We start from the raw sequence: 18,395 nt of genomic DNA, 5'->3' as shown, positions 1-18,395 counted from the left end.
TTGCCAAGCTGAGCTCGAGAGAATTACCTCTCTCTGCCCCTCATTGCGTTCAAAGAGCCCTGGAAGCACCAATTTTCGCGAAGCTCGTCTATTCGCTTCACCATCGATGGCGTGGATCTGCTGCGAGCGGCCACACTCTCGAGGTAAAAAGAGGTAGGAAGGTGAGATGGGGTGATGAGGTAGCAACATCAGCCGACTGGCGACTGTACAGTGCACCTGTTCGCCTCTCACATCGCGCATCACTGTCGCTGTCGCTGTCGCTGTCACTTTCAAGTTCTCAATCTGAAAGTTGGCACAAAGAATTGCAACATGCTGCGCCGCCTCCCGCCTTCACACAGTCGCACTTCACAGCAGCATCATTCTTGCGCTACCTCTTCCCCTGCTTCTGCGAGATGGATGCGGCCACGAGACATCAGCACCTGCCATATGTTGGTGCCTTCAGGCAACGGCGTCAAACCCAGCCTTGCGAGTTGCTCTTGATCTTGGAGGAAAGCTAGTTGCCTTCTCGAGCGCTCAATGTTCTGCCTTTGATGTTCGAGGGCGACTTCCTCCTCTGCACGCGGGTCTCCCTGCCCGAATTGTAAACACCTTGCGATCCTCTGATATGGACAGGGCAGCGTGCCATAGATAGTGAAGATAGACAACAGAACAGTCAGTCTCGGAGCGCTGCAAATGCTGTCGCCATCTTGTCTTGAGCTTCAAATGCGATAGGGACCTCTGAACTCACCATTGCGAAATTCTCCAGAAAGAGAGGAAATTTTTCTGGATCTCCAGCCTGTGGTCGGACAAACCAATTGGTCGGCAATGCGACTACCTGGCCCTCTGTGTTCGGAATGTGAAATGTCAGCATCATCGGCATGATAGGGCAGAGCCCAAGACAGGGAGGGGTGAGACGCTGCTGTACTGACCACTTTGCTCAATCTCCTTACCTGTTGGGTCCAATGGCAGCCAGTCGGAGATAGGACCATAGCTGGTCACTTCCCACTTCTTGCTGCGGGCTGGCTGCAGGAGTGCCGAGACACTGGCGTTTTCTGCCCAGCGCTCAAATTCTCCTTCCTGGCGATGCAGGGTAGCCACTGCAGCCTCCCCGCACTTTCCCCTCCACAGGATCTTCATCACAACGACGTTGACGTCCTTGCCTCGGTAGGCCGTCAACTCTTGTGCCACTTCTCTCCTTCCTTCGTGGCCCCACACCATCTCCAAGACTGTGACGGTTCCCCTTCCTTCGACCAATTTCCAGGATGCATCGGGCTCCTTCTTCTTTGTCTTTTGTGAGGTATACATTACCTCAATGCTACTTGCACAGTGAGCGTTGATTCCTGCTGAGCTGAAGTACAGTAGTGAAGCCAAGGATGGACGTTGTCAATGTATCTGTTCAATAACCCACTCGTCGGACTTTCACCCTTTGTCACCCGCCAATGGCAGCATGATCTAGACTTACCTTTGACCCAGGGCCTGGATTACTGTTGTGTTGAAGAGTCCGATCAGGTCTTCATGTACAGTCATCGTGTAGTGTCTCTTGAATGATCTGTTTGGAGGTCAGAGGTGCAAAAGGTGTCAAGAGAGGATGACAGCGTGCTATCTCTTGTACTGCAGCTTTGTGTCGGTGCTCTCATTGGTCCCTTGTTGTCCATGCCGCCGTTGTACCTAATTGGTCCAATGACGGCCCGCCTTGGGAGCAGATGCCGCCCGTTCCCGGGAGCAACGCGAACAGGCTTCACCTTGTCTGCCGGTTGCTTTCTGCTCTCGAGTCACCTTGTCCGACTCGAAGCATATCATCGCTCATCGCTTGCGCTGTACACACCCGACGGCAAACCTCGAGAAGCATACTTGGCGAGCATGCAGCATAAATGATGGCCTTGTCGAGAGCTCCTGCTGCAATGTGAGATTCAGCGCCTCGGCCTTCTCACTGGCCACCCTTTGCGTTCCCCTTCCGCGATGTTTCTACCCTTGACGTTCCATCACACAGGGCATAGCTCTTTCGTTAGGTCTCATCGCAGACACGACGACGACAATTCTAAAGTATCTCCTTTGGACTTATGGCTGTGTCTGCATCGCAGTGGAGTTCCTCGACGCTAGGGAGACAATTCCTTGCAAACAAGAGTCTCGCGGAGTGCAGATTCCTACTGAGGCACAATCACCGAACCACGTTCGGCCCTTGAGGATCTGATCGACGTTCACACATCTCCTTTGTACGAGCAACACACGATGCCAGCAGCCATCTGCAGGGATGCAGAAGACCAGCACACCGGTCCAACATCTCGACAGACCCTGGCGCTCGACTCTGACCTGGCAACACTTCTGCCGGGCTGCGATGCTCGACAGACTCCCTCGTCCCCATCTTCAAGATATCCTGCCGTGACTCTGCAGACCAATCAAGAGCCCTAATCTCGACACGACTTTGTGCTCTCCTACCCATTTCCAGGTCTGTGTTGAGATCGGTCATCGTCATGTTCCTGCCAAGCATCGACCGGACACGAACGAGCGAAGAGAGTCAGCCCAACCCTCTTGCCTCGCTGGAAATACGACAGGCGCCTCTCATAGGTCTCGCAGACTACCTCACCGACTCAATCGTCCGGTGCGTCGGGCCAGATGCGACGCAAGAGCGTTTGCGAATCCTCTGCGAGATCCAAGGCTATCAAGAAAGCCGACTTGTGAGAGCGCATATCTACTCTCAGTCTACCACAAGCGCCCACGGTCTCGCTTTTACCAAATGTTTCAGCAACTCGCCAAAGGGTACAATCTAAACGCCTCGGACGATTCATCACACCGGGAACGCGTACAGAGCGTCAGCCTTCGTCTAATTGAGCAACCTGCACAACAAAATATCGACCTGCCAGACTGCTGGACGCCGAAAATTGCAGCTTTGGCCTCTGCATCACACTCTGTCACTAGTACAAGTGTGCGATCCCAACACAGGCTTGGTAATTCGCCGATACCTGATCAAAGACGTAAACTGCAGAGAGCACGCTACAGTGTCATCTACAGTGGGCGAGCTTAATCGGACTCTCACAGAGTAGGTACGAAGCATGCTTGCTCCAGATCAGGGAAGGCATGTGAAGGGGATCCTCGCCTCTTACAAGTCCGTCGTAGTCGATTGGTGGATATGTAGCTTGAGGGATTCAACATGAAGACTCAGCTCAATTTCGAGAGGTAGAACTCTCAGTCACCTTGCTACGCCCAAAAGATGGTCAGTGCTGCATATGCGCAGTAGACGGGCCGTTCGTGCGGCTTTGCGTTGACGTCAGGGCGCGGATCACACGGCACGCCGGACGGGAAGGCTGAAACTGACTACAGTAGTCTCGCCCTCGGGTTGAAATGTCTGAGACCGAGGTGCAAGATGAGGTCTTCACTCTCACGAGCAGAATCTTTCTGACCGATTACCATGGAGAGGCTGAATGGAGGAGAATCAAGCGCACATCATCAAGAGGGAAGTTATGCGACATTGCAAATCCACAATCGTCTTCTGTTCCCACCTTCGTCAAGGCAAGCATGACCGACACGAAAGAAGACGACGAAGTTCTTATCCCTTTCGCAGCGGCAGCATCGACTCCTTTGATTCTTCGATACGATACGTTCCATCAGAAACACGAAGACGCAAACGAATGCGTCGATCGAGAGGTGAATGGAGTACTTTGTCTTGGAGTCTGGCCTCTCCGATTCCTTCGCAAGGCTGACAAGTATGGCGACATGGGACTCACCTACGGTGTACCGTCGTGGTCACTGAAGCAGCTGCCCTCGTCTGGGGTCCATGGGTTGTTTATGATCGAACAATGAAGCAAGGCTTCCAGGACCCATCACACCCTTGCCAAATACACCTGGTGGCTCATCAACTCCCGCTTGAGACGGTGAGTGAACCATCACTTGTGCTGGGCACGACTGCGCTTCCTGAACTGCCTCGCCTGATAGATTACCTTGACGTGTTCAGAGAGGTCCGTCATGACCTAGTGCATGGCCGGGCGGCTACGACGCGCATCAAGATCGATAGACTTCAACATCAGTCAGCTCTGGCGCAGTTGCCCTCCGCGTCTTCAAGCCGCTTCTTCCTCAAGAAGCCAACGTGGGTTGGGCTCCACAAGTCAAAGACCGTCAAAGGCGCCAATGTGATGACCGTGCTCGAAGTCGCCTGGGCTCTGGGGAGTCTACAGGATCTGGAACGAGCCTCAGCGCCTTGGACTAGCAGTCAAAGAAATGAAATCGTCTTCCAGACTTGGTGGAAAGGTCGGGAAGGCAGAAAGGCCGCCCTCAGCGAACAGCTCCTTGGTAGGGGGGAAAACATAGCCCAGTGGCTCAAGGATGCCTTGAATCTATTCAATATTCAAGGCGCTCAAGATTCATTCAGAAGACCACAGAGACTCGGTCAACCGCCAGAAATCGTTCGCTTGCGGGTCTCCGATCAAAGAGTGGAGATGGGTACGTACTGCATGATTCCGATTTGGGCATTGAGCATCCTACCGTTACTTAGAAGGGTAGGCATTCAGGACTTGCACAGACGAAGAGCCTTGCCGCTCAATACGTGCAGCGAGTCGACAAAGTACAGACTTACTCTGCCCTCCCGTCGTTGAGCAAGTGGGGCCGCTGCTAGGAGTCGCGGACAGCAGTGGGCTCTCGAGTCAGGACAAATGGAATGTTGTTTGATAGTCCAAAAACAGTAGCGGAAAGGACAATGAGGGGACACTCGCGAGGCTGGATATGAGCTGCTAAAGATCTGCATGGAACGGACCGACAGACAGCTGCCGGTATCATTGGTTGCAATTTGGTGGCACACGTTGCATCAGCACCTCTCACCTATGGTCTGCATTTTCGTTGCTGATCGCTCCTAGTCTCCCAGTCTTCAGCCTGTACTGATACAGCACCCAAGTCTCGTCTAGACACTGAATCGGGTCCAGTGCGATCCACATTTGTCACTGTTCGAGATGCGGTATGAGGCATGCACCATAAGGACCGAGAGAAGAGCAGCAAGACTGTCTTATCAGAGTGACGTGCTCCGATGAGGATGCCAAATCAGACTCGACTGATGTGAAAAGAGCATCTCCCCCACCGGACCCTACCATCAAGACGGCTGAACCTCACACGCAATCGCAGAGTAGACAGTACTGTATGCGTGGCGATGTGGAGAAGGATCAAGAACGCTGTCTCAGCTCCCACAGGAGAAGGGTGTCCAGCTTTGCGCCAGCGCTTCTAGCGCGTGCGGAAAATGTCTAGACTCGAAGGCAGCCCCTGAGACTGGGCTGCACGCTGACGCCTCTGTGTCTCACGTCTCGGGCGGGAGGCAGAGGACGAGTCAGCGGAGGAAGCTTTGTGAGCTCCCAGCTGTCGAGGCACTGTGGTCACAGATACAAAAGCCAATTATATAAGCTTCACCCTGAAGAAGGTCACGACATCGGCACAGGTCAAGAACAAATTCGTCAGTACCACCATGGCCGACGCAGCAAAAGAGGACGAGACTGTCGTGGTCGCAATTGCGCCATCATCGGCTCCTCTAGTACTGCAGTACAAGATGTTCGAGCAGTTGCTCGGCGACATCTGGGGTTGCGCAAAAGGAGCCGGAGTGCTGTCCCTTGGAGTGTGGCCTCTGCGCTTCTTTCAGAAACTCAACGAGGAGTTCAATGACTTTGATGAATTGTCTTTTGGAATACCTTCACAGTCACTCCAACACCTATCTGTGACCAGTTCGGACGATCTAGGCCTCATCGAGTGGTGGGGCGATCCAACGGATACGCACAGCGTTCTGATCTGTTGTATGGACTGGCTCATCGACACCGAGCTCAGACTGTGAGTTCCTCCTGTTGTGCTTGGCCAGGCTGCATATCACAATTATGCGCTCACACTCGATGTCACCTCAATCCATACAGAGAATATCCAGCTGGAGGCATATGGTCCACCTCAGCATGCATCGAGGTCAAAGACCTGAGACCAGAATCGATGCTGGTACAAATGCCCTCTGCAGCATCACAAATACCAATACTGAAGAGACCGGACAGTTGTTGGCCACGAATGATTAAAGACTACGACGAAAAACGAGTCAAAGTCAACACTGTCCTCGAGGTCGCATGGAGCACAGAAACTGTAGAAGACTTAGAACGAGAGCTAGCTCTCTGGAACGGCAGTGGCAGAAATGCGATTGTTTTCAAGGTCTGGTGGAAGAATCGGGAAGGCGACGAGGCTGCTCTCAAGGAAGAGCTTCCGCCGGACACAGATGATATAGAGCCATGGGTGAGGCATGCCTCCATCCTTTTCATAACGCAAGGTGCACAAGATTCTTGCAGGAAGGTCTGGAGAGTGGGTCAGCCTGCCGAGGACATTTCGCTTCGGGACCCGGAGCGGATCAGAGAGATGCGTGAGTAAGAAAGACGCAGATTTTCGCAGCCATGGCGATATCCCTCTTTTCATGTCGAAGTCCGACCTGACTTCACCTGTCTTCTAGGGGGACCACTGGCAGCCTTGCCAAAGGAATGGTTCGGGGTCATGCCCACACCAGACGAGCCGGCAACTTGCTTTCCGATCTTGCTCGAGACGCTTCTGGAGGTGAGTCTTGACAGAACATAATGCATTCGATCCCAACCAACAGGCGCTCTCAGGTGTAAAGTTCCGCAGCTGACCGGGCGACTCACTTCCTTTGAGACCAATCTTACGAAGGAGCTGGCCCATGGGCTTTGGACAGCATCTCAGGGCAGGCGATACTTATCCCGGTTTTATGGAGGCCCGTACTGCAATCTTGCTAGATTGGAGCGAGAGGTTGAACTTCTGAGTCAGCCTTATGCGCAAGAGCTTGATTTGGGAGCACCAAACGAAGGACATGCAAGGAGACAAGAGATGATGCAGAGAGAGCGAGAACAAAGGGCGCGGTGGCAAGCGCAAGAAGAAGAAGCGGTGCGACGGAGAACGGAACGGGCTGCCAACAACAGGCTGCCAACTTGGTGACCCAAGGGTACGGAAGGATTTGCTGTGGTGCACGCTGTGCAATGCGGGTGACTGCTCCTGTATGCTTGCGGACAAAGCCTCACTGTATGGATATTTGGCGGGTCCCATGCCTCATGCTTTCATAGATAAGATTCAAGGAATATTCTATGCGTCCACCGGCTAGCAGTTCTGAGCGAGTCCGGACAGCAAAACTCCCGCAGGAGAGTGCAGCGGAAGAGGATACGAGTGGCTGCGTGTGGACAGTAGCATACGTCGCAACCCGGAGGGCATGTTTTGGAGCTTTACGTGTACGGAGGACAGAAGGGGAGCAACGGCACTCTTGGAGAGCGAAGTACATGCAGTCCTCATAGCGATGCAGACAGCCCAGGCAGCAAAGTGGGCAAGGAATGCTTTAGGTGCGGTACGTGAAAACGAGGACAACAGTCTTGGGAGTACATATACCTGGAATAATGATTGCCTTTTGACGGTATGTCGCTGGAAGAGCACAAACACGGCTACCCCAATGGTGAGAGCGGGGTTTGCGGGGTGTGCTGCTTTGCCTCGACGTCTACTTCCAAGGGTCACACGATATTGCGCACCACTTCACAAACTGTTGCTATGGTTGCGATCGTTTACAATTGCCATGTGAACCGCACTCTCCTCTGCGGATTGCTGGAGAAGCAAACCCAATTCACTTTACCTATAAGACGGTCACAAGGACCTCAGGTGCCTCCGTTGGCTATCATCGAACTCTTCTCTTTAGCTCGAAGCTGGCCTTCAATCTCGCTACCCGCATCTGCACGACCTCGTTGACGACTACCTCGGCAATCTTTGGCCGCCACAATCGATTCTCAGCTCTTTAGCGAAAATGAGGTACACTTGGTCCTGCCTCGAGATCGCACTGCTCGCCACCTTCCTCATGAGCCTGCCAGTCATTTCCACAGCTCTGGCAGACCCGCTCGACGGCACTCGCCGACTTCGTCCTCGCCTGGTCATGCACCCGTACTTTACTGTTCCAGGCCCCAAAGAGAAGCTCAGGCAGGTGACGAATGATATCATGCGAAGTCAGTACCAAAAGGCACTCGAAGCGTCTTCAACAAGCAACGCTATGAAAAGCAGCAACCGAGGTTGGGGCGTCACCTCCGAATACAAGGGAGACAAAGCTACGAGGGATTACATGAACAAGCAAGCAAAGAAGAACAAGAAGAAGAACCAGCTGAAGAAGACGATGAGCAAAGGCAAGGGTAAGGCTTGTATGGGCATGTGTATCAAGCCCTTGGCGGAGAGCTCTGATTCAGAACCAGAACGTGTAGTCGTCTGAAGTCTTGCGGTGTAATTGGTGTGAGGACTCGCCGCCAAAATCTGATTGTGAGCAATGCCAACCCTACATGACGTTCGTATCCGCATGGCTAGCCCTCCTTCTTGTTCCTCCAGGGTGACCCCGCAAAGACGTACGCGAACCTTTGTGCCTCTAGACAACTCCGAGGTCATTACACGACAGTACCTCGGAGATTTGAGTGCCGAGGAGCACTGCAGTGCCCAGCAAATCTATGCCAATGCTTTAATGTCGGCCTGTCCTAGCCGGTCAGGGCCGTTGCATGGTACAGGAGCAAAATGGTCGTTTACTTTCCGATCGGAGGTACGCCGTGAGCTTGCTGACGAGCGTCGCTGCCTCTCACGATGCCCTTTGCTGCCTCTTGATATGATGCGGCTTATTAAGTTCGGGTGAACCTAGGACTGCAGCCGCCGTTGTCGTTCATCTTTGGCCGCGCTTGTCAGAGTCCATCGATATTACACCGATTGATCTGCCGCTCGCCATGAGTCGAAGATGGTACGCCGCTCTAGCGCTGGCGCTAGCGACTCTCTCCCTTATCACCGCCGAGTGCTACGGTAACGCCGTCCCAGTCAAGAGCGGACTTGACCGTCGAATGTTAGGACCTTCAGGGGGAACTTCACTATCGGCTGCTACAATAACGTCTTCCGCGGGCTCTGCAACGGCCACGCCTAGAGTCGCCCGCAGCGGCCTTCGGCTTCGCCCTCGAACCAGAGCAGAACTTCAGGCCGCCTTGTCACGATTGGATGCTGTGATTGGAGACTTCCCCCCACCCTCTACAAATCGGCCTTCGGCGCCTTCTACTCGGCCGACCACACCGTACTCGCCTCTACGTCCGAGGCGCAAAGGCGTGGTGCATTCCATAGCTTGCAGCGTCAAACAGAAACTCAAAGCTATGTTGACCCTCAAGTGTGCTCAATCTGATCATGAAATCAGCCGCAGTGAGGAGTTGAATTGACAGACAGAGACAGACGCAGCCGTGGAGAGACGTGCTGAATTCGACTCGGAGCGATTTCAGAGCTGTCTGGATCAGGAGCACAAAACCTTCTTCGCTAGTAGTACTGATCAGTTCTGACTGAGATGTGAGCCGACGAGGCGCCGACTGCTAGGCATAAAAATCCCCCAGTGTCTAAGATCCCGACGACTTGGAGACCACTTTTTTGATTGCCGTGCCAGCCTTTTTGAGCCCCTTGTAGATCCCCTTGACCACCTTGACCGGCGCCTTCTTAGTTTTCTTGACCCATCCGGACGACTCTGGAGAGTTTTCAGAGCGACCAGCGCCGAAGACGCGCGTGATCCCATCTGTCGGTTCCCAATTGCCGAGGCCTGATCGCTCTACAAGAGCCAAAGAGGGTGGGGAACCCGTATGCATGTGCTGTGGCAAAGGTTGGCTAGCTGCTAGAAGAGCGGACAACAAGAGAGAGCCAGGAAGGGCAAGAAAGAGAAGCTTCATGATGAAAGATTTTGAGCTGGCGAGGTAAGATGATGCGAATTTGGCGGGCAAAGTGGACTTGCAGAAGTGTCCTGGAACCAGTCCAAGAAAAGTCGAGCAGAATAGAGATGTCGCCTCGTGTACCAGGTCTCGGGCAGCCAGTAGCCGTTCCTACAGTCTCATATAGTGCGACGTTTGCGAGAGCTGGGCGTGTCTTCTCGCAACCTTGCGAACCTGCAGTTGCGCTATAGGTGGAGAACGTGGTTGCTTTTGCGATGGCACCTCGTCTGCTAGCTAGGTAGGCTCAAGTCGGTCATGACTTCGTTGCGACCGCACCATGTCTTGGAAGCATCCATCGCCCATGCGAAGACATTGCCATGTATGGTAAGGATTGCCGATGTGTTCGATATTGCCGGTGTGGTTGGACCAATATGAAACGTTAGCAGGCATGGCAAAAAGCTTTGCGATGCGGCTTGCAGCGACGAAACTGCTCACGGCAATGATCGTTTTGTTACCGCTTCCGGCTTGATTTAGCATCTCTTATGGCAACGCCACAGACAGCAAGCATGGCCTAGCAAGCTTTACTTTGCAGCAGACAATTTCTCTTTTGCAAGTCGATGGAATGAGCAGCAGTGATGGTCAGAGTAGCGTCAGCCACCGGAGAAGTCGTTCCTATTGCGCAATGAGCTGATTCACAACGCCTCGATTCCAATGTATCACAAAGCAAAGGTCTGCATTGTTGCTAAAGAGGAGATATGCGCGCCGAAGCTAAGGTCTTCGGACTATGCGAACCTCCCAAATGGACTGGGACGAGAGCCTCTGGCTGGGCCGACATCTTTGGCCATGCATGAGGTCCTTCGTCCCTCTCTGCACCCTGCACCCTAGGACCTTGTGGAGTGCTTTCCCTTTCCCTTTCTTCGAAATGTGTTCTTCAGTCCATCCTTGGCTCTGCCCATAAACCCTTTCTTCTTTCGAGCGGAAGATGGTGAGGGACCCTCTTCAATGGCCATCTCAGATTGCAGTGCTTTCGTGCGCTCCTCCCGCCTCGCTTTCGCCAGCCATCCGGGCATCCAGGCCGTATTGCTAGAAGTAGTCCCAGGCTGTCGAGGGAATTTGACATTGACCTCACCATCTGGTCCCTTGGATATCGCCCCCGCGGGAATCTGTGCTCCAGTATACGGATAGCCGAGGTCCTCGAAGCGGATGGGTGAGCCTGGGGCAGAGCTGGCTCGAGCTGAAGCGACTAGCAGGGAAGCCATGAGCAGAGTGGTAGGGAGTAACAAGCGCATGTCGTGTGTGATGTCGCAGGTGAGGCTCCTGGCGGCACCGGCGGTTATTCAACACGGAATTGCAATGTCCAGAGCGAGCGAGGTTGCTGCAGACCAGTTGCAGCTAGGACCGAGTAAAGCGAGGCGAAATTGATGTTGTAGACTAGGAAGATCAGTGTCAAGGGAGCTGACGGTGCTAATGAGTCGACAACAAGCGGACTCAGCGGGCAGCGTAGGCTGGGTGTGAGGTCGATTGCTGTCCAGCATCACTCGGTAATCGAAATGAGCAAAGATGCAAAGGCTAAAGGGCAATTCGGCGTTGGGGATCTCTTTGCGACGTAGCAAGGGTATCTTGACTACCAGTGGTAAGATCAAATCATCCAGAGCCGAGTTGACATTGCAATGCAGTCAATTGAGGAGGGATATGCCAGCAGGGTCATCGGCCATCAGTAGAGGTCCGGAGCTAGCTCACCCGCCCGCCATGCTCGTCGGGCTGAGGATATGGCTGCGCGGGCTTGCATGAAGTCCCACAGGATGCCCCAAGATGCCGAAATTCAGCTGTGCCATACAGACAGAGAAGAGCAGCGGCGCTCGAGGCAATTGAGCTGCTACAGTGGAGCGGTAAGGTTGTCTCTCGAGAGAGGCATGCAACATGGTCACTGCGCCCCTTTGCTGTTGCTGAGTAGACCTCACTTGCGAGTGCAAACAGCTTTGCAGACGACGCCATCGTGTTGAATTCGGGGCAATGAGGGAAGAGGGGGAGAGAGAGGGGCTCTGGTCGAGGTACAAGGCGATTCTAGGATGGATTGTAGCGAATATCGTGGTGGTGAGGGAAGCACAGAACGGGAGCGGAAGTCATGCAAGCAATCGAAGCTCCGCTCGGATCAAGCCTTCTTTCGCTGCCCCGCTCTTCGCCTTTAGCTCCTGTCACTTCGTCTTTGCCCGATTCTCTATGGGCTGCGACATCGATCCCCCTTCTTTGGCTTGCCACATGCGAAGAGCTTGCCAAGCCAATTGCCCTTCTTTTTCCTCCTCTCGCGCCTCTCTTCCTCTATATACGCCGCATTCGCCATCCTCTGACCATGCGTAAGGCGCAGTGGCAGGACGGGGGGCGACGAGGCCCTGGTGCCCGGGAGCTGATAGTCGATGCGAACGCCGTCGCCGAGGCGTTGCAGTGCCTCGGGTGGAAACATGTTAGTGCTGAATCTCACTGGACTTTGGTGAGGACGAGGAGAAGGGGCTGGGCTACCAGATGGCGAGCCAGACGGCGATGGTGTGTTGGAAGGAAGAGCCAGTGTCCCTGCGGAAAGCGCCAGGAGTGCAAAGAGTAGAGAAGAGGTACGCATGATGAATGAATAGCAGTGAATACTTGTTGATAGCACTTATTCAGAGCGTAGGGAGAATGCGGGTAGGAAGGCCAGCTTCAGTACTGCGATACAAGCGGTTGAGATTGTAGGTGAAAGGAGAACAGAGCGAGGAACAGGACGCCTATTTGAACCTTTTGAGTCCAGGCATGAGTGCCTCCTACTAGAGCAAAATGCATGTGCTAATTTCTTCTCGCTCATCAAGACGTCCTCAGTAGTCAAAGACGACTAGCGCAATGTAAGCACCCTTCTCATTCGGACTTTCGGGACACGGAGTCTAGTGACATTCGCAAACGAACATGGCATCGTTCAGTGTCGGCAAATGTCAGACATATGTGCCGTTGCTACCAGCAGGAAGGTATTTTAGCAACGAACCCCGTTGTAGAGAGCAACATTGCTATCAGACCATCGAGCCCCGACGTTGCTTGCACATTTGCGATGTGCTCCGGATGCGAATGGCCAGCTACTGCTCAAGATCGACTCTCAGAAATGTCCCACTAGAGGCTCGTATCCATCAGGGTTTAGCACTCTCTCATTTTCGAGAATAGTGGCTGTCAAGCATTTGCCTATGCAACGTACCATCTTCTTGACACCATCGACGACAGCGGTCTTGTACGAGAATGTATTCATACGATGCAGCTTCTGGCGGGACTTGTGCCAGTCTCGCGTTGCTCGATCGCCTCGGGGTGAAGCAGGTGTACCGACACTCAGGTGAAAGATCCGTCTGGAGTCGTCTGCTTCATTGTTCATGCGTAGTGAGATGTGACTGTCATCGCTGTGGAGGGGAAGGTTTCGGTGGGCCGTTCCTGCCTGCAGGAAGACAGCCCAGAGGGATGCGAGGAGAAGGAGGTCGAGTAGCCTCATTCCAGATCTCACTGGGGAATCGTGAACACGAGGGTGAGGCAGCGTACAAACGAATGCTGCAAAGGTGGCGTCTGCTCGTGAAGCGCCCTACACGAAGCAGAGTCGAGGCTAATGCAAGGCCGTCTCGATAGCCCGATACATGCCAGACCCCAAAGGTCAAAGTGATACAGAGTCAAAGCAAGCTGTGACGGCAGGGGCACCGCTCGGTTCTTGACTCCAGCCGGCAGTTGTGGGTCTCGACAATAACATCAGCAAATACTGCCATTCAAGATGCACTCTACTGGTGACGCACTTTCTCGCCAGTTTCTGACAGGCAGTCTACTGTGAGCAACGAAATTAGCGGCCGGAGCTGTGCTCTGGAGCAATGCAAAGCGTTCAGGCAACGACGCAAAGCAACAGAGGCAGTCGCTCCTGCATTGAACAACCAAGCATTGCGCTGAAACAGCGAGAAGGAGAACAAACGCTTGGCAGAGAACATGACCCCCCGCTCGATACGCAGTGCCACCCTCTGAGAGCCTCCAGAAGCCTGACGATTAGGGTGCCATTATCGTTGAAGCGAGGAACGAACGCTACGCACCAAAGCATTGGGAGAGTACTGTACCCAGGCAAGACAAAACCAGAGCATCCGTCGGCACCCTGAAGAAAGAGACCACAGAGGTAAGACCCCTTGGTCTTTTTCGGAAGGGGTCTCACTTCCATCATTTCGACCATCTCTGATAGGTATGCGCAATGGCGCCGCATGCTACGTTGTGCGAAACATTCCTCTGGGTAACGGCATCTGAGACATCGAGCTGCACGATTATGTGTTTTGGCTGCCAGTCTGGTCGGCAGGAAGAAATCCTCACGGATGCTTTATTGAGCTTTTACCCCTGGACAACGTTCTTCACCTGTTAGAATAACAACCACATCTTCCTGACCGTCGCAACATTTAAAGTATAACCCCCTCACGCCAAGCGACCTGATGTCGGCTGCTAAAGATACGACCAATGTGGAGGAAGAGATTCTTGTCGCTATCGCAGCTCAACCCTACCCTCCCGTGGCTCTTCCTATCTCTCTTTTTTAGGATCCGGAACTGGGTGTGCTTGCTACCCTCCTGTGGCTTCTTCTGTCTCTCTGTTTTGGGGTTCCGAACTGGCGACTAAAGGGAGACTTCACGCTTCGTAGGCAATGAGCAAGAGCAAAGAGGAGATGGTCTAATAGTTGCCTGGGGCACGCTGAGGTGGCTCCGAACGAGATGGAGGGCCTGTGTTGAGCTCAGTTGCTCAAGATGATGCGTCGAAAGAAAGGCTACAGCGAGAAGAGAGTGACATTGCCGTATGGTCCAGATCGCTAGTATGCAGAATTTGATTTCCTGGGACTGGCGGCGTCAGCCCCTGCTCGGCTAGCCTCCTGCGATTCCTGTTTAGAAAGTCCAATTGGTCTGCCAACCGTTCGCGCTCGGCACGAAAGTCGTCGATGCTCTACCTTTCTGGGGCATGGCTCTCGACACAGGCTGGGAGCAATCGATCTTTGAGCACCTGCAGGGCAGATGACGAGACACATGTGGCAGGTGAGAGACCGATTCTCTTGAGAGGCCACGGGTCACTCTGGCCATGCTGAGCAGACGTATCGACTCACTTGCGCAAAGTCCTCGAGGAACACGGGAAACCTCTCCGGCGCTCCAGGAAGAGGGTCCACAAACCAGCGCGTAGGCAGAGGCAGGACACGTTGACCTAGCGGTCGGTAGAGGTTTGTCAGCTCCAGCCGAGACCATGACAGGTAGACGAGCCCGTAAAAGTACAAAGCTGCTGTACTCACGCCTATTGACTTCTCGGACACCGTCAGGAAGATTCCTCACCGGAGCCGAGAGATCGTATTGCTCCCATCCTTGCCTCTCCCAATCCTGCAGCACAACCGAGACTCTGGCCTTACCCCGCCAGTCCTCGAACTCCGCCGGAAGCCTAGGCAGGTTGTCAACCGCAGCTTCCCCACCGACGCCCCTCCACTCCAGCTTCAACAGAATCACGTTGATCTGCTCTGACCTGTACTCAGCCAGCTCCTCCTCAATGTCCCCTTCGCCTTCGTTCGCCCAAACCACTTCCAACGCAGTCACAGCTCTTCCCTGCGGGTGGTGAGCCCAAGAGCCATCAGGCTCTCTGTACTGGCGGGGTCTTTCCGGAGAACAGATTGGTATGGCACTTTGGCACAGCCCTATCGGTTCCTCGCTGCAATGCACCGCGAGCGGGGGTTGACGTCACAACGACATTGACGCCCTTTGCTCGGTATGCCGTCAACTCTTGCGCCACTTCTCTCCTTCCTTCGTGTCCCCACACCATCGCCAACACTGTGACCGTTGCCCTTCCCTCGACCTGTTTCCAGGATCCATCTGGATCCCTGGTCTTTCGGCGGGGCGCCATTGCACTGTTAGCGCATAGCAGGCTGTGTGCTCTCCTTCGCCCAAGTGACCTCGAGCACAGTAGCCGCTTGTCGATCACCCTGAAGGGAGCTCCAAGAACTATCCGGATCCCTGCTACCAGCTGCTCGGCTGTGGATCTTGTTGGAAGCGTGGGCGCCGTTTTGGCTGAAGTAGGTTGTTGACGATGTCAGAAGACGAGCAAAGAGGACGATGCACAGTATGTCAGTATGATATGCTGGGTACTTGCAGCGCACATGGATGGTGACTTACCTTGCCTCGCTGGTGTGCCCATCGACTACAGTTGTCCTTCGTTGCTGCTTCTACGCCTCGTAGAGCAAAGTCGTTGTGTATGTCAGGCCAGTCTTGCCCCGTCTTGCTACCGAAGTCATGCTCGGGGAAGAGTGTCGTCTCTGTCGAAGACTGTCAGAGGCGGACGGCAATGGAGAAGAGTAGTGATCAGCTTTGGCCTTTGGTATGTACGATCACATCACTGTACAAGACGCTCACCTTCGCTTAAGTGTCCAGAGTCCGGCTCGGCCGGCCCAAGTGTGTAGGTAGGGGCTCGTTGTGAGAGGAGAGGTGTCTGATAGTGAAGACGCTGTTGGCAGAGTTGGCGATGGTGAGAAGAGATGCTGGACGCGGTGATTGGAGGCGTCTTATATAGGTCGAAGAGGGGCGAAGGTGGTGAAGGGGTATGCGCGAGGAAATCTAGTCCATCCTAGCGTCCGGTCGCAGAGGCGCTCGTCATCCAGCCGATCTACGGGTGTGCTCGGGCTGTATGAGGGCAAAGGTGGCTGTTAGAGAGCAATCCTCTTCGCCCGACCTCCTCCGAATGATGAGGAGTACCGGCGACCGCTTGAAGCGTTCAAGCGCCTGGTGTGATGTCTGGAGGGGCCCTAGCCTCGAGCAGGATAAGTCATTTTGAGAAGCATAAGTCCCGTAATGCTCTCGCTAGATAGATAGTGCTCTTGTGATTTCGATATCCGAGACCCGCGACCGCGGCTGAAGACGACTGTACAGTACTCCTTTTACCGACCAAAGTCGACTTCTTTGCGTCGCCAGCGAACACTGGTCAGATCAACAGCGAACACCTGTCATGTTTGCGAACAAATTGCAAATGCTCCGAACAGTTGCTGAATCAACCTCGAACGATTTGCAACCAAAGGTGAACATCCTGCCTAATCCTTGCCCTAAGACGCCGAGGCCAAGGCGACCACACACGCGCCGTACCCCTTCGGCGACTTCTTGCAAGCGACGTTCGGAGTTTCGTGACAAAAGTTCGAGCTTGATACGGCCATTGTTCAAACATAGTGCAGGGGTGTTCGAGAAAGGTCAACACTGTTCGGAGTCGATCATCGACGCGTTCGTCGATCTGCAAACGTGTTCGAGTTTGGTTGCAAAAAGGAGTACTCTCCGAGGTGTGGCTCTGCGAGATGCTGATCCTGCCTCCTCTGCTCAGCTTGGGGTCGTCACACCGCGGCAAATACGCCGACGCTAAGCCCTCACACTTACTTCCCACGAACACAGGCACCAGAGTTTCCAATTTGCCTCCACCCCCTACGTAAGCGCAATCGTTCACTGGTGAGGCCGTACGCCTCGACGCTGCTCGGTCGCCCGCCGGTCACCCACCGGCCACCTTGCGGCTTCTCAGCAGCACTGTTTGGGCGTCACCTTTGCTCACGAGTCATGGTCATTTGCTGTGTGGATGGAGATGCGTAGGCAACCAGGGCGGAGACCGGGAGGCGATGCCCTCGAGGAGAAGCGACTCGGACTAGAGTTCATCCGATCTCCGGACGATGGCCTCCACCTCGTCTTGGCCCAGCGGTCATGCCCGAACAGTATGAGTCTACGACAAACCAGGTTTGGGTGTTTGGTATCACAGATCATCAGCTGCATAGCCTGGCCCAAGAGGCAACAGACCAGAGACACATGCTTCTCGCTCTAGTATTGCCATTCAATCGACCGTAATGTGTCAGCTCCGGCAAGCACAAAAGGAAACACCAATTCGAAGGGCGCTAGCAGCCTACATCACTACGACATCGACACCTACTGTACTCAATCATCAATGAACATCGTATGCAAGCAATTCTTGACACATCTCCCCGTCCCCATCAGTCCACCCTTGACCTTATCTTTCCACGGGTAATTCCTGACCGCGTCCTTGAGATGGTGCAGCTGCCAACGCTGCGACCTCTGCTTGCGCCATCGCCTTGTTGCCGCATCGCCCTTGGGGGAGGAAGGAGTGCCGAGAGGATTGTGGAAGCCCCAGTTTCGGCCAGGAATGGAGACTTTGGGTGGTGAGGAGGTGCTGGGGAGCAGCTCTTCGGTGATCTCGTCTGCTCGCTTGAGCAGCGCAGCGGGAGAAGTAGGTCTAGCTGCAGCGGGAGGGTACGAGCTAAGGGCGACCTCACGTACGGGAGCGGCTAGAGCACCTTGAGCGGCGACCAACAAAGCCACAAGAGTGGGGATAAGGTACGGGAGCTGCATTGTAGGGCAGACGTCTATAGTGAAGACAGCAAGTCTTTGTGATGTGATACCTCAGAGAGCAGCGTAAATGATCAGTCGCAGGTCCAGCCTGCAGACCTACAGATTACTCCTTTTGCGTACAGTAGTGCTTGAGGAGAGCAAACGGGGAGCACTGAGAGGCCATTTCCAACAGACCTTATGTATCGGACCAAGCTGATCCAGGACTCCGGCACCCCTCAGTAGAGCAAAGCACTACAGTACATCATGGCTCTTGCTCGCAATACCAGTGGGCTGGTTGCTCTTGACCTAAGTAGGTCTGTCGCTTGGTAGTGAAGTGAGACGAGGGCAGTGCAGGCACCGCATCTCGCTT

General features: G+C 54.1%; 10 protein-coding genes across 10 annotated transcripts; 4 read left to right on the top strand and 6 right to left on the bottom strand.

Annotated features, from left to right (window-relative positions):
* Nucleotides 1–356: 356 nt before the first annotated feature.
* On the bottom strand, nucleotides 357–1,506 carry BCV69DRAFT_295834 (hypothetical protein; the record flags this gene model as incomplete). The annotated part of the gene is made up of 4 exons (XM_025493941.1): nucleotides 357–599; nucleotides 728–822; nucleotides 909–1,327; nucleotides 1,442–1,506. 4 exons carry the CDS (start codon nucleotides 1,504–1,506, stop codon nucleotides 357–359), a joined length of 822 nt encoding a protein of 273 aa, XP_025350668.1.
* A 1,834-nt stretch (nucleotides 1,507–3,340) lies between these two features.
* Nucleotides 3,341–4,715, top strand: BCV69DRAFT_777 (hypothetical protein). The gene has a single exon (XM_025495520.1). It carries the CDS (start codon nucleotides 3,774–3,776, stop codon nucleotides 4,563–4,565), a length of 792 nt encoding a protein of 263 aa, XP_025350667.1. The 5' UTR covers nucleotides 3,341–3,773; the 3' UTR covers nucleotides 4,566–4,715.
* A 704-nt stretch (nucleotides 4,716–5,419) lies between these two features.
* BCV69DRAFT_275034 (hypothetical protein) lies at nucleotides 5,420–6,601 on the top strand (the record flags this gene model as incomplete). The annotated part of the gene is made up of 4 exons (XM_025491058.1): nucleotides 5,420–5,775; nucleotides 5,856–6,340; nucleotides 6,428–6,528; nucleotides 6,572–6,601. 4 exons carry the CDS (start codon nucleotides 5,420–5,422, stop codon nucleotides 6,599–6,601), a joined length of 972 nt encoding a protein of 323 aa, XP_025350666.1.
* Nucleotides 6,602–7,771: 1,170 nt separating this feature from the next.
* On the top strand, nucleotides 7,772–8,224 carry BCV69DRAFT_275033 (hypothetical protein; the record flags this gene model as incomplete). Its single annotated transcript, XM_025491057.1, has 1 exon — nucleotides 7,772–8,224. The coding sequence occupies one exon, from the start codon at nucleotides 7,772–7,774 to the stop codon at nucleotides 8,222–8,224; it is 453 nt and encodes a 150-aa protein (XP_025350665.1).
* A 333-nt stretch (nucleotides 8,225–8,557) lies between these two features.
* Nucleotides 8,558–9,280, top strand: BCV69DRAFT_766 (hypothetical protein). The gene has a single exon (XM_025495510.1). It carries the CDS (start codon nucleotides 8,721–8,723, stop codon nucleotides 9,192–9,194), a length of 474 nt encoding a protein of 157 aa, XP_025350664.1. The 5' UTR covers nucleotides 8,558–8,720; the 3' UTR covers nucleotides 9,195–9,280.
* An 85-nt stretch (nucleotides 9,281–9,365) lies between these two features.
* On the bottom strand, nucleotides 9,366–9,689 carry BCV69DRAFT_275032 (hypothetical protein; the record flags this gene model as incomplete). Its single annotated transcript, XM_025491056.1, has 1 exon — nucleotides 9,366–9,689. One exon carries the CDS (start codon nucleotides 9,687–9,689, stop codon nucleotides 9,366–9,368), a length of 324 nt encoding a protein of 107 aa, XP_025350663.1.
* Nucleotides 9,690–10,377: 688 nt separating this feature from the next.
* BCV69DRAFT_769 (hypothetical protein) lies at nucleotides 10,378–11,178 on the bottom strand. Its single transcript, XM_025495515.1, has one exon. The coding sequence runs from the start codon at nucleotides 10,955–10,957 to the stop codon at nucleotides 10,550–10,552; it is 408 nt and encodes a 135-aa protein (XP_025350662.1). The 5' UTR covers nucleotides 10,958–11,178; the 3' UTR covers nucleotides 10,378–10,549.
* A 701-nt stretch (nucleotides 11,179–11,879) lies between these two features.
* BCV69DRAFT_279435 (hypothetical protein) lies at nucleotides 11,880–12,757 on the bottom strand. Its single transcript, XM_025491253.1, has one exon. The coding sequence runs from the start codon at nucleotides 12,280–12,282 to the stop codon at nucleotides 11,887–11,889; it is 396 nt and encodes a 131-aa protein (XP_025350661.1). The 5' UTR covers nucleotides 12,283–12,757; the 3' UTR covers nucleotides 11,880–11,886.
* BCV69DRAFT_763 (hypothetical protein) lies at nucleotides 12,534–13,198 on the bottom strand. The gene has a single exon (XM_025495504.1). The coding sequence runs from the start codon at nucleotides 13,162–13,164 to the stop codon at nucleotides 12,784–12,786; it is 381 nt and encodes a 126-aa protein (XP_025350660.1). The 5' UTR covers nucleotides 13,165–13,198; the 3' UTR covers nucleotides 12,534–12,783.
* Nucleotides 13,199–14,624: 1,426 nt separating this feature from the next.
* BCV69DRAFT_295830 (hypothetical protein) lies at nucleotides 14,625–18,046 on the bottom strand (the record flags this gene model as incomplete). The annotated part of the gene is made up of 5 exons (XM_025493940.1): nucleotides 14,625–14,681; nucleotides 14,782–14,876; nucleotides 14,962–15,265; nucleotides 15,830–15,979; nucleotides 17,714–18,046. The coding sequence occupies 5 exons, from the start codon at nucleotides 18,044–18,046 to the stop codon at nucleotides 14,625–14,627; spliced, it is 939 nt and encodes a 312-aa protein (XP_025350659.1).
* Between the last annotated feature and the right edge of the window lie 349 nt (nucleotides 18,047–18,395).

This window comes from Pseudomicrostroma glucosiphilum, assembly GCF_003144135.1.
Source record: "Pseudomicrostroma glucosiphilum strain MCA 4718 unplaced genomic scaffold BCV69scaffold_1, whole genome shotgun sequence".
NCBI classification, from domain to species: domain Eukaryota; kingdom Fungi; phylum Basidiomycota; class Exobasidiomycetes; order Microstromatales; family Microstromataceae; genus Microstroma; species Microstroma glucosiphilum.
Note: the sequence above shows the minus strand (reverse complement) of the source record. Positions and strands in the feature narration are given on the sequence as shown.

Coding starts and splice junctions, on each gene's coding strand:
- BCV69DRAFT_777 (XM_025495520.1), top strand. CDS start 3,774: ATGAAGCAAGGCTTCCAGGACCCATCACACCCTTGCCAAATACACCTG.
- BCV69DRAFT_766 (XM_025495510.1), top strand. CDS start 8,721: ATGAGTCGAAGATGGTACGCCGCTCTAGCGCTGGCGCTAGCGACTCTC.
- BCV69DRAFT_769 (XM_025495515.1), bottom strand. CDS start 10,957: ATGCGCTTGTTACTCCCTACCACTCTGCTCATGGCTTCCCTGCTAGTC.
- BCV69DRAFT_279435 (XM_025491253.1), bottom strand. CDS start 12,282: ATGCGTACCTCTTCTCTACTCTTTGCACTCCTGGCGCTTTCCGCAGGG.
- BCV69DRAFT_763 (XM_025495504.1), bottom strand. CDS start 13,164: ATGAGGCTACTCGACCTCCTTCTCCTCGCATCCCTCTGGGCTGTCTTC.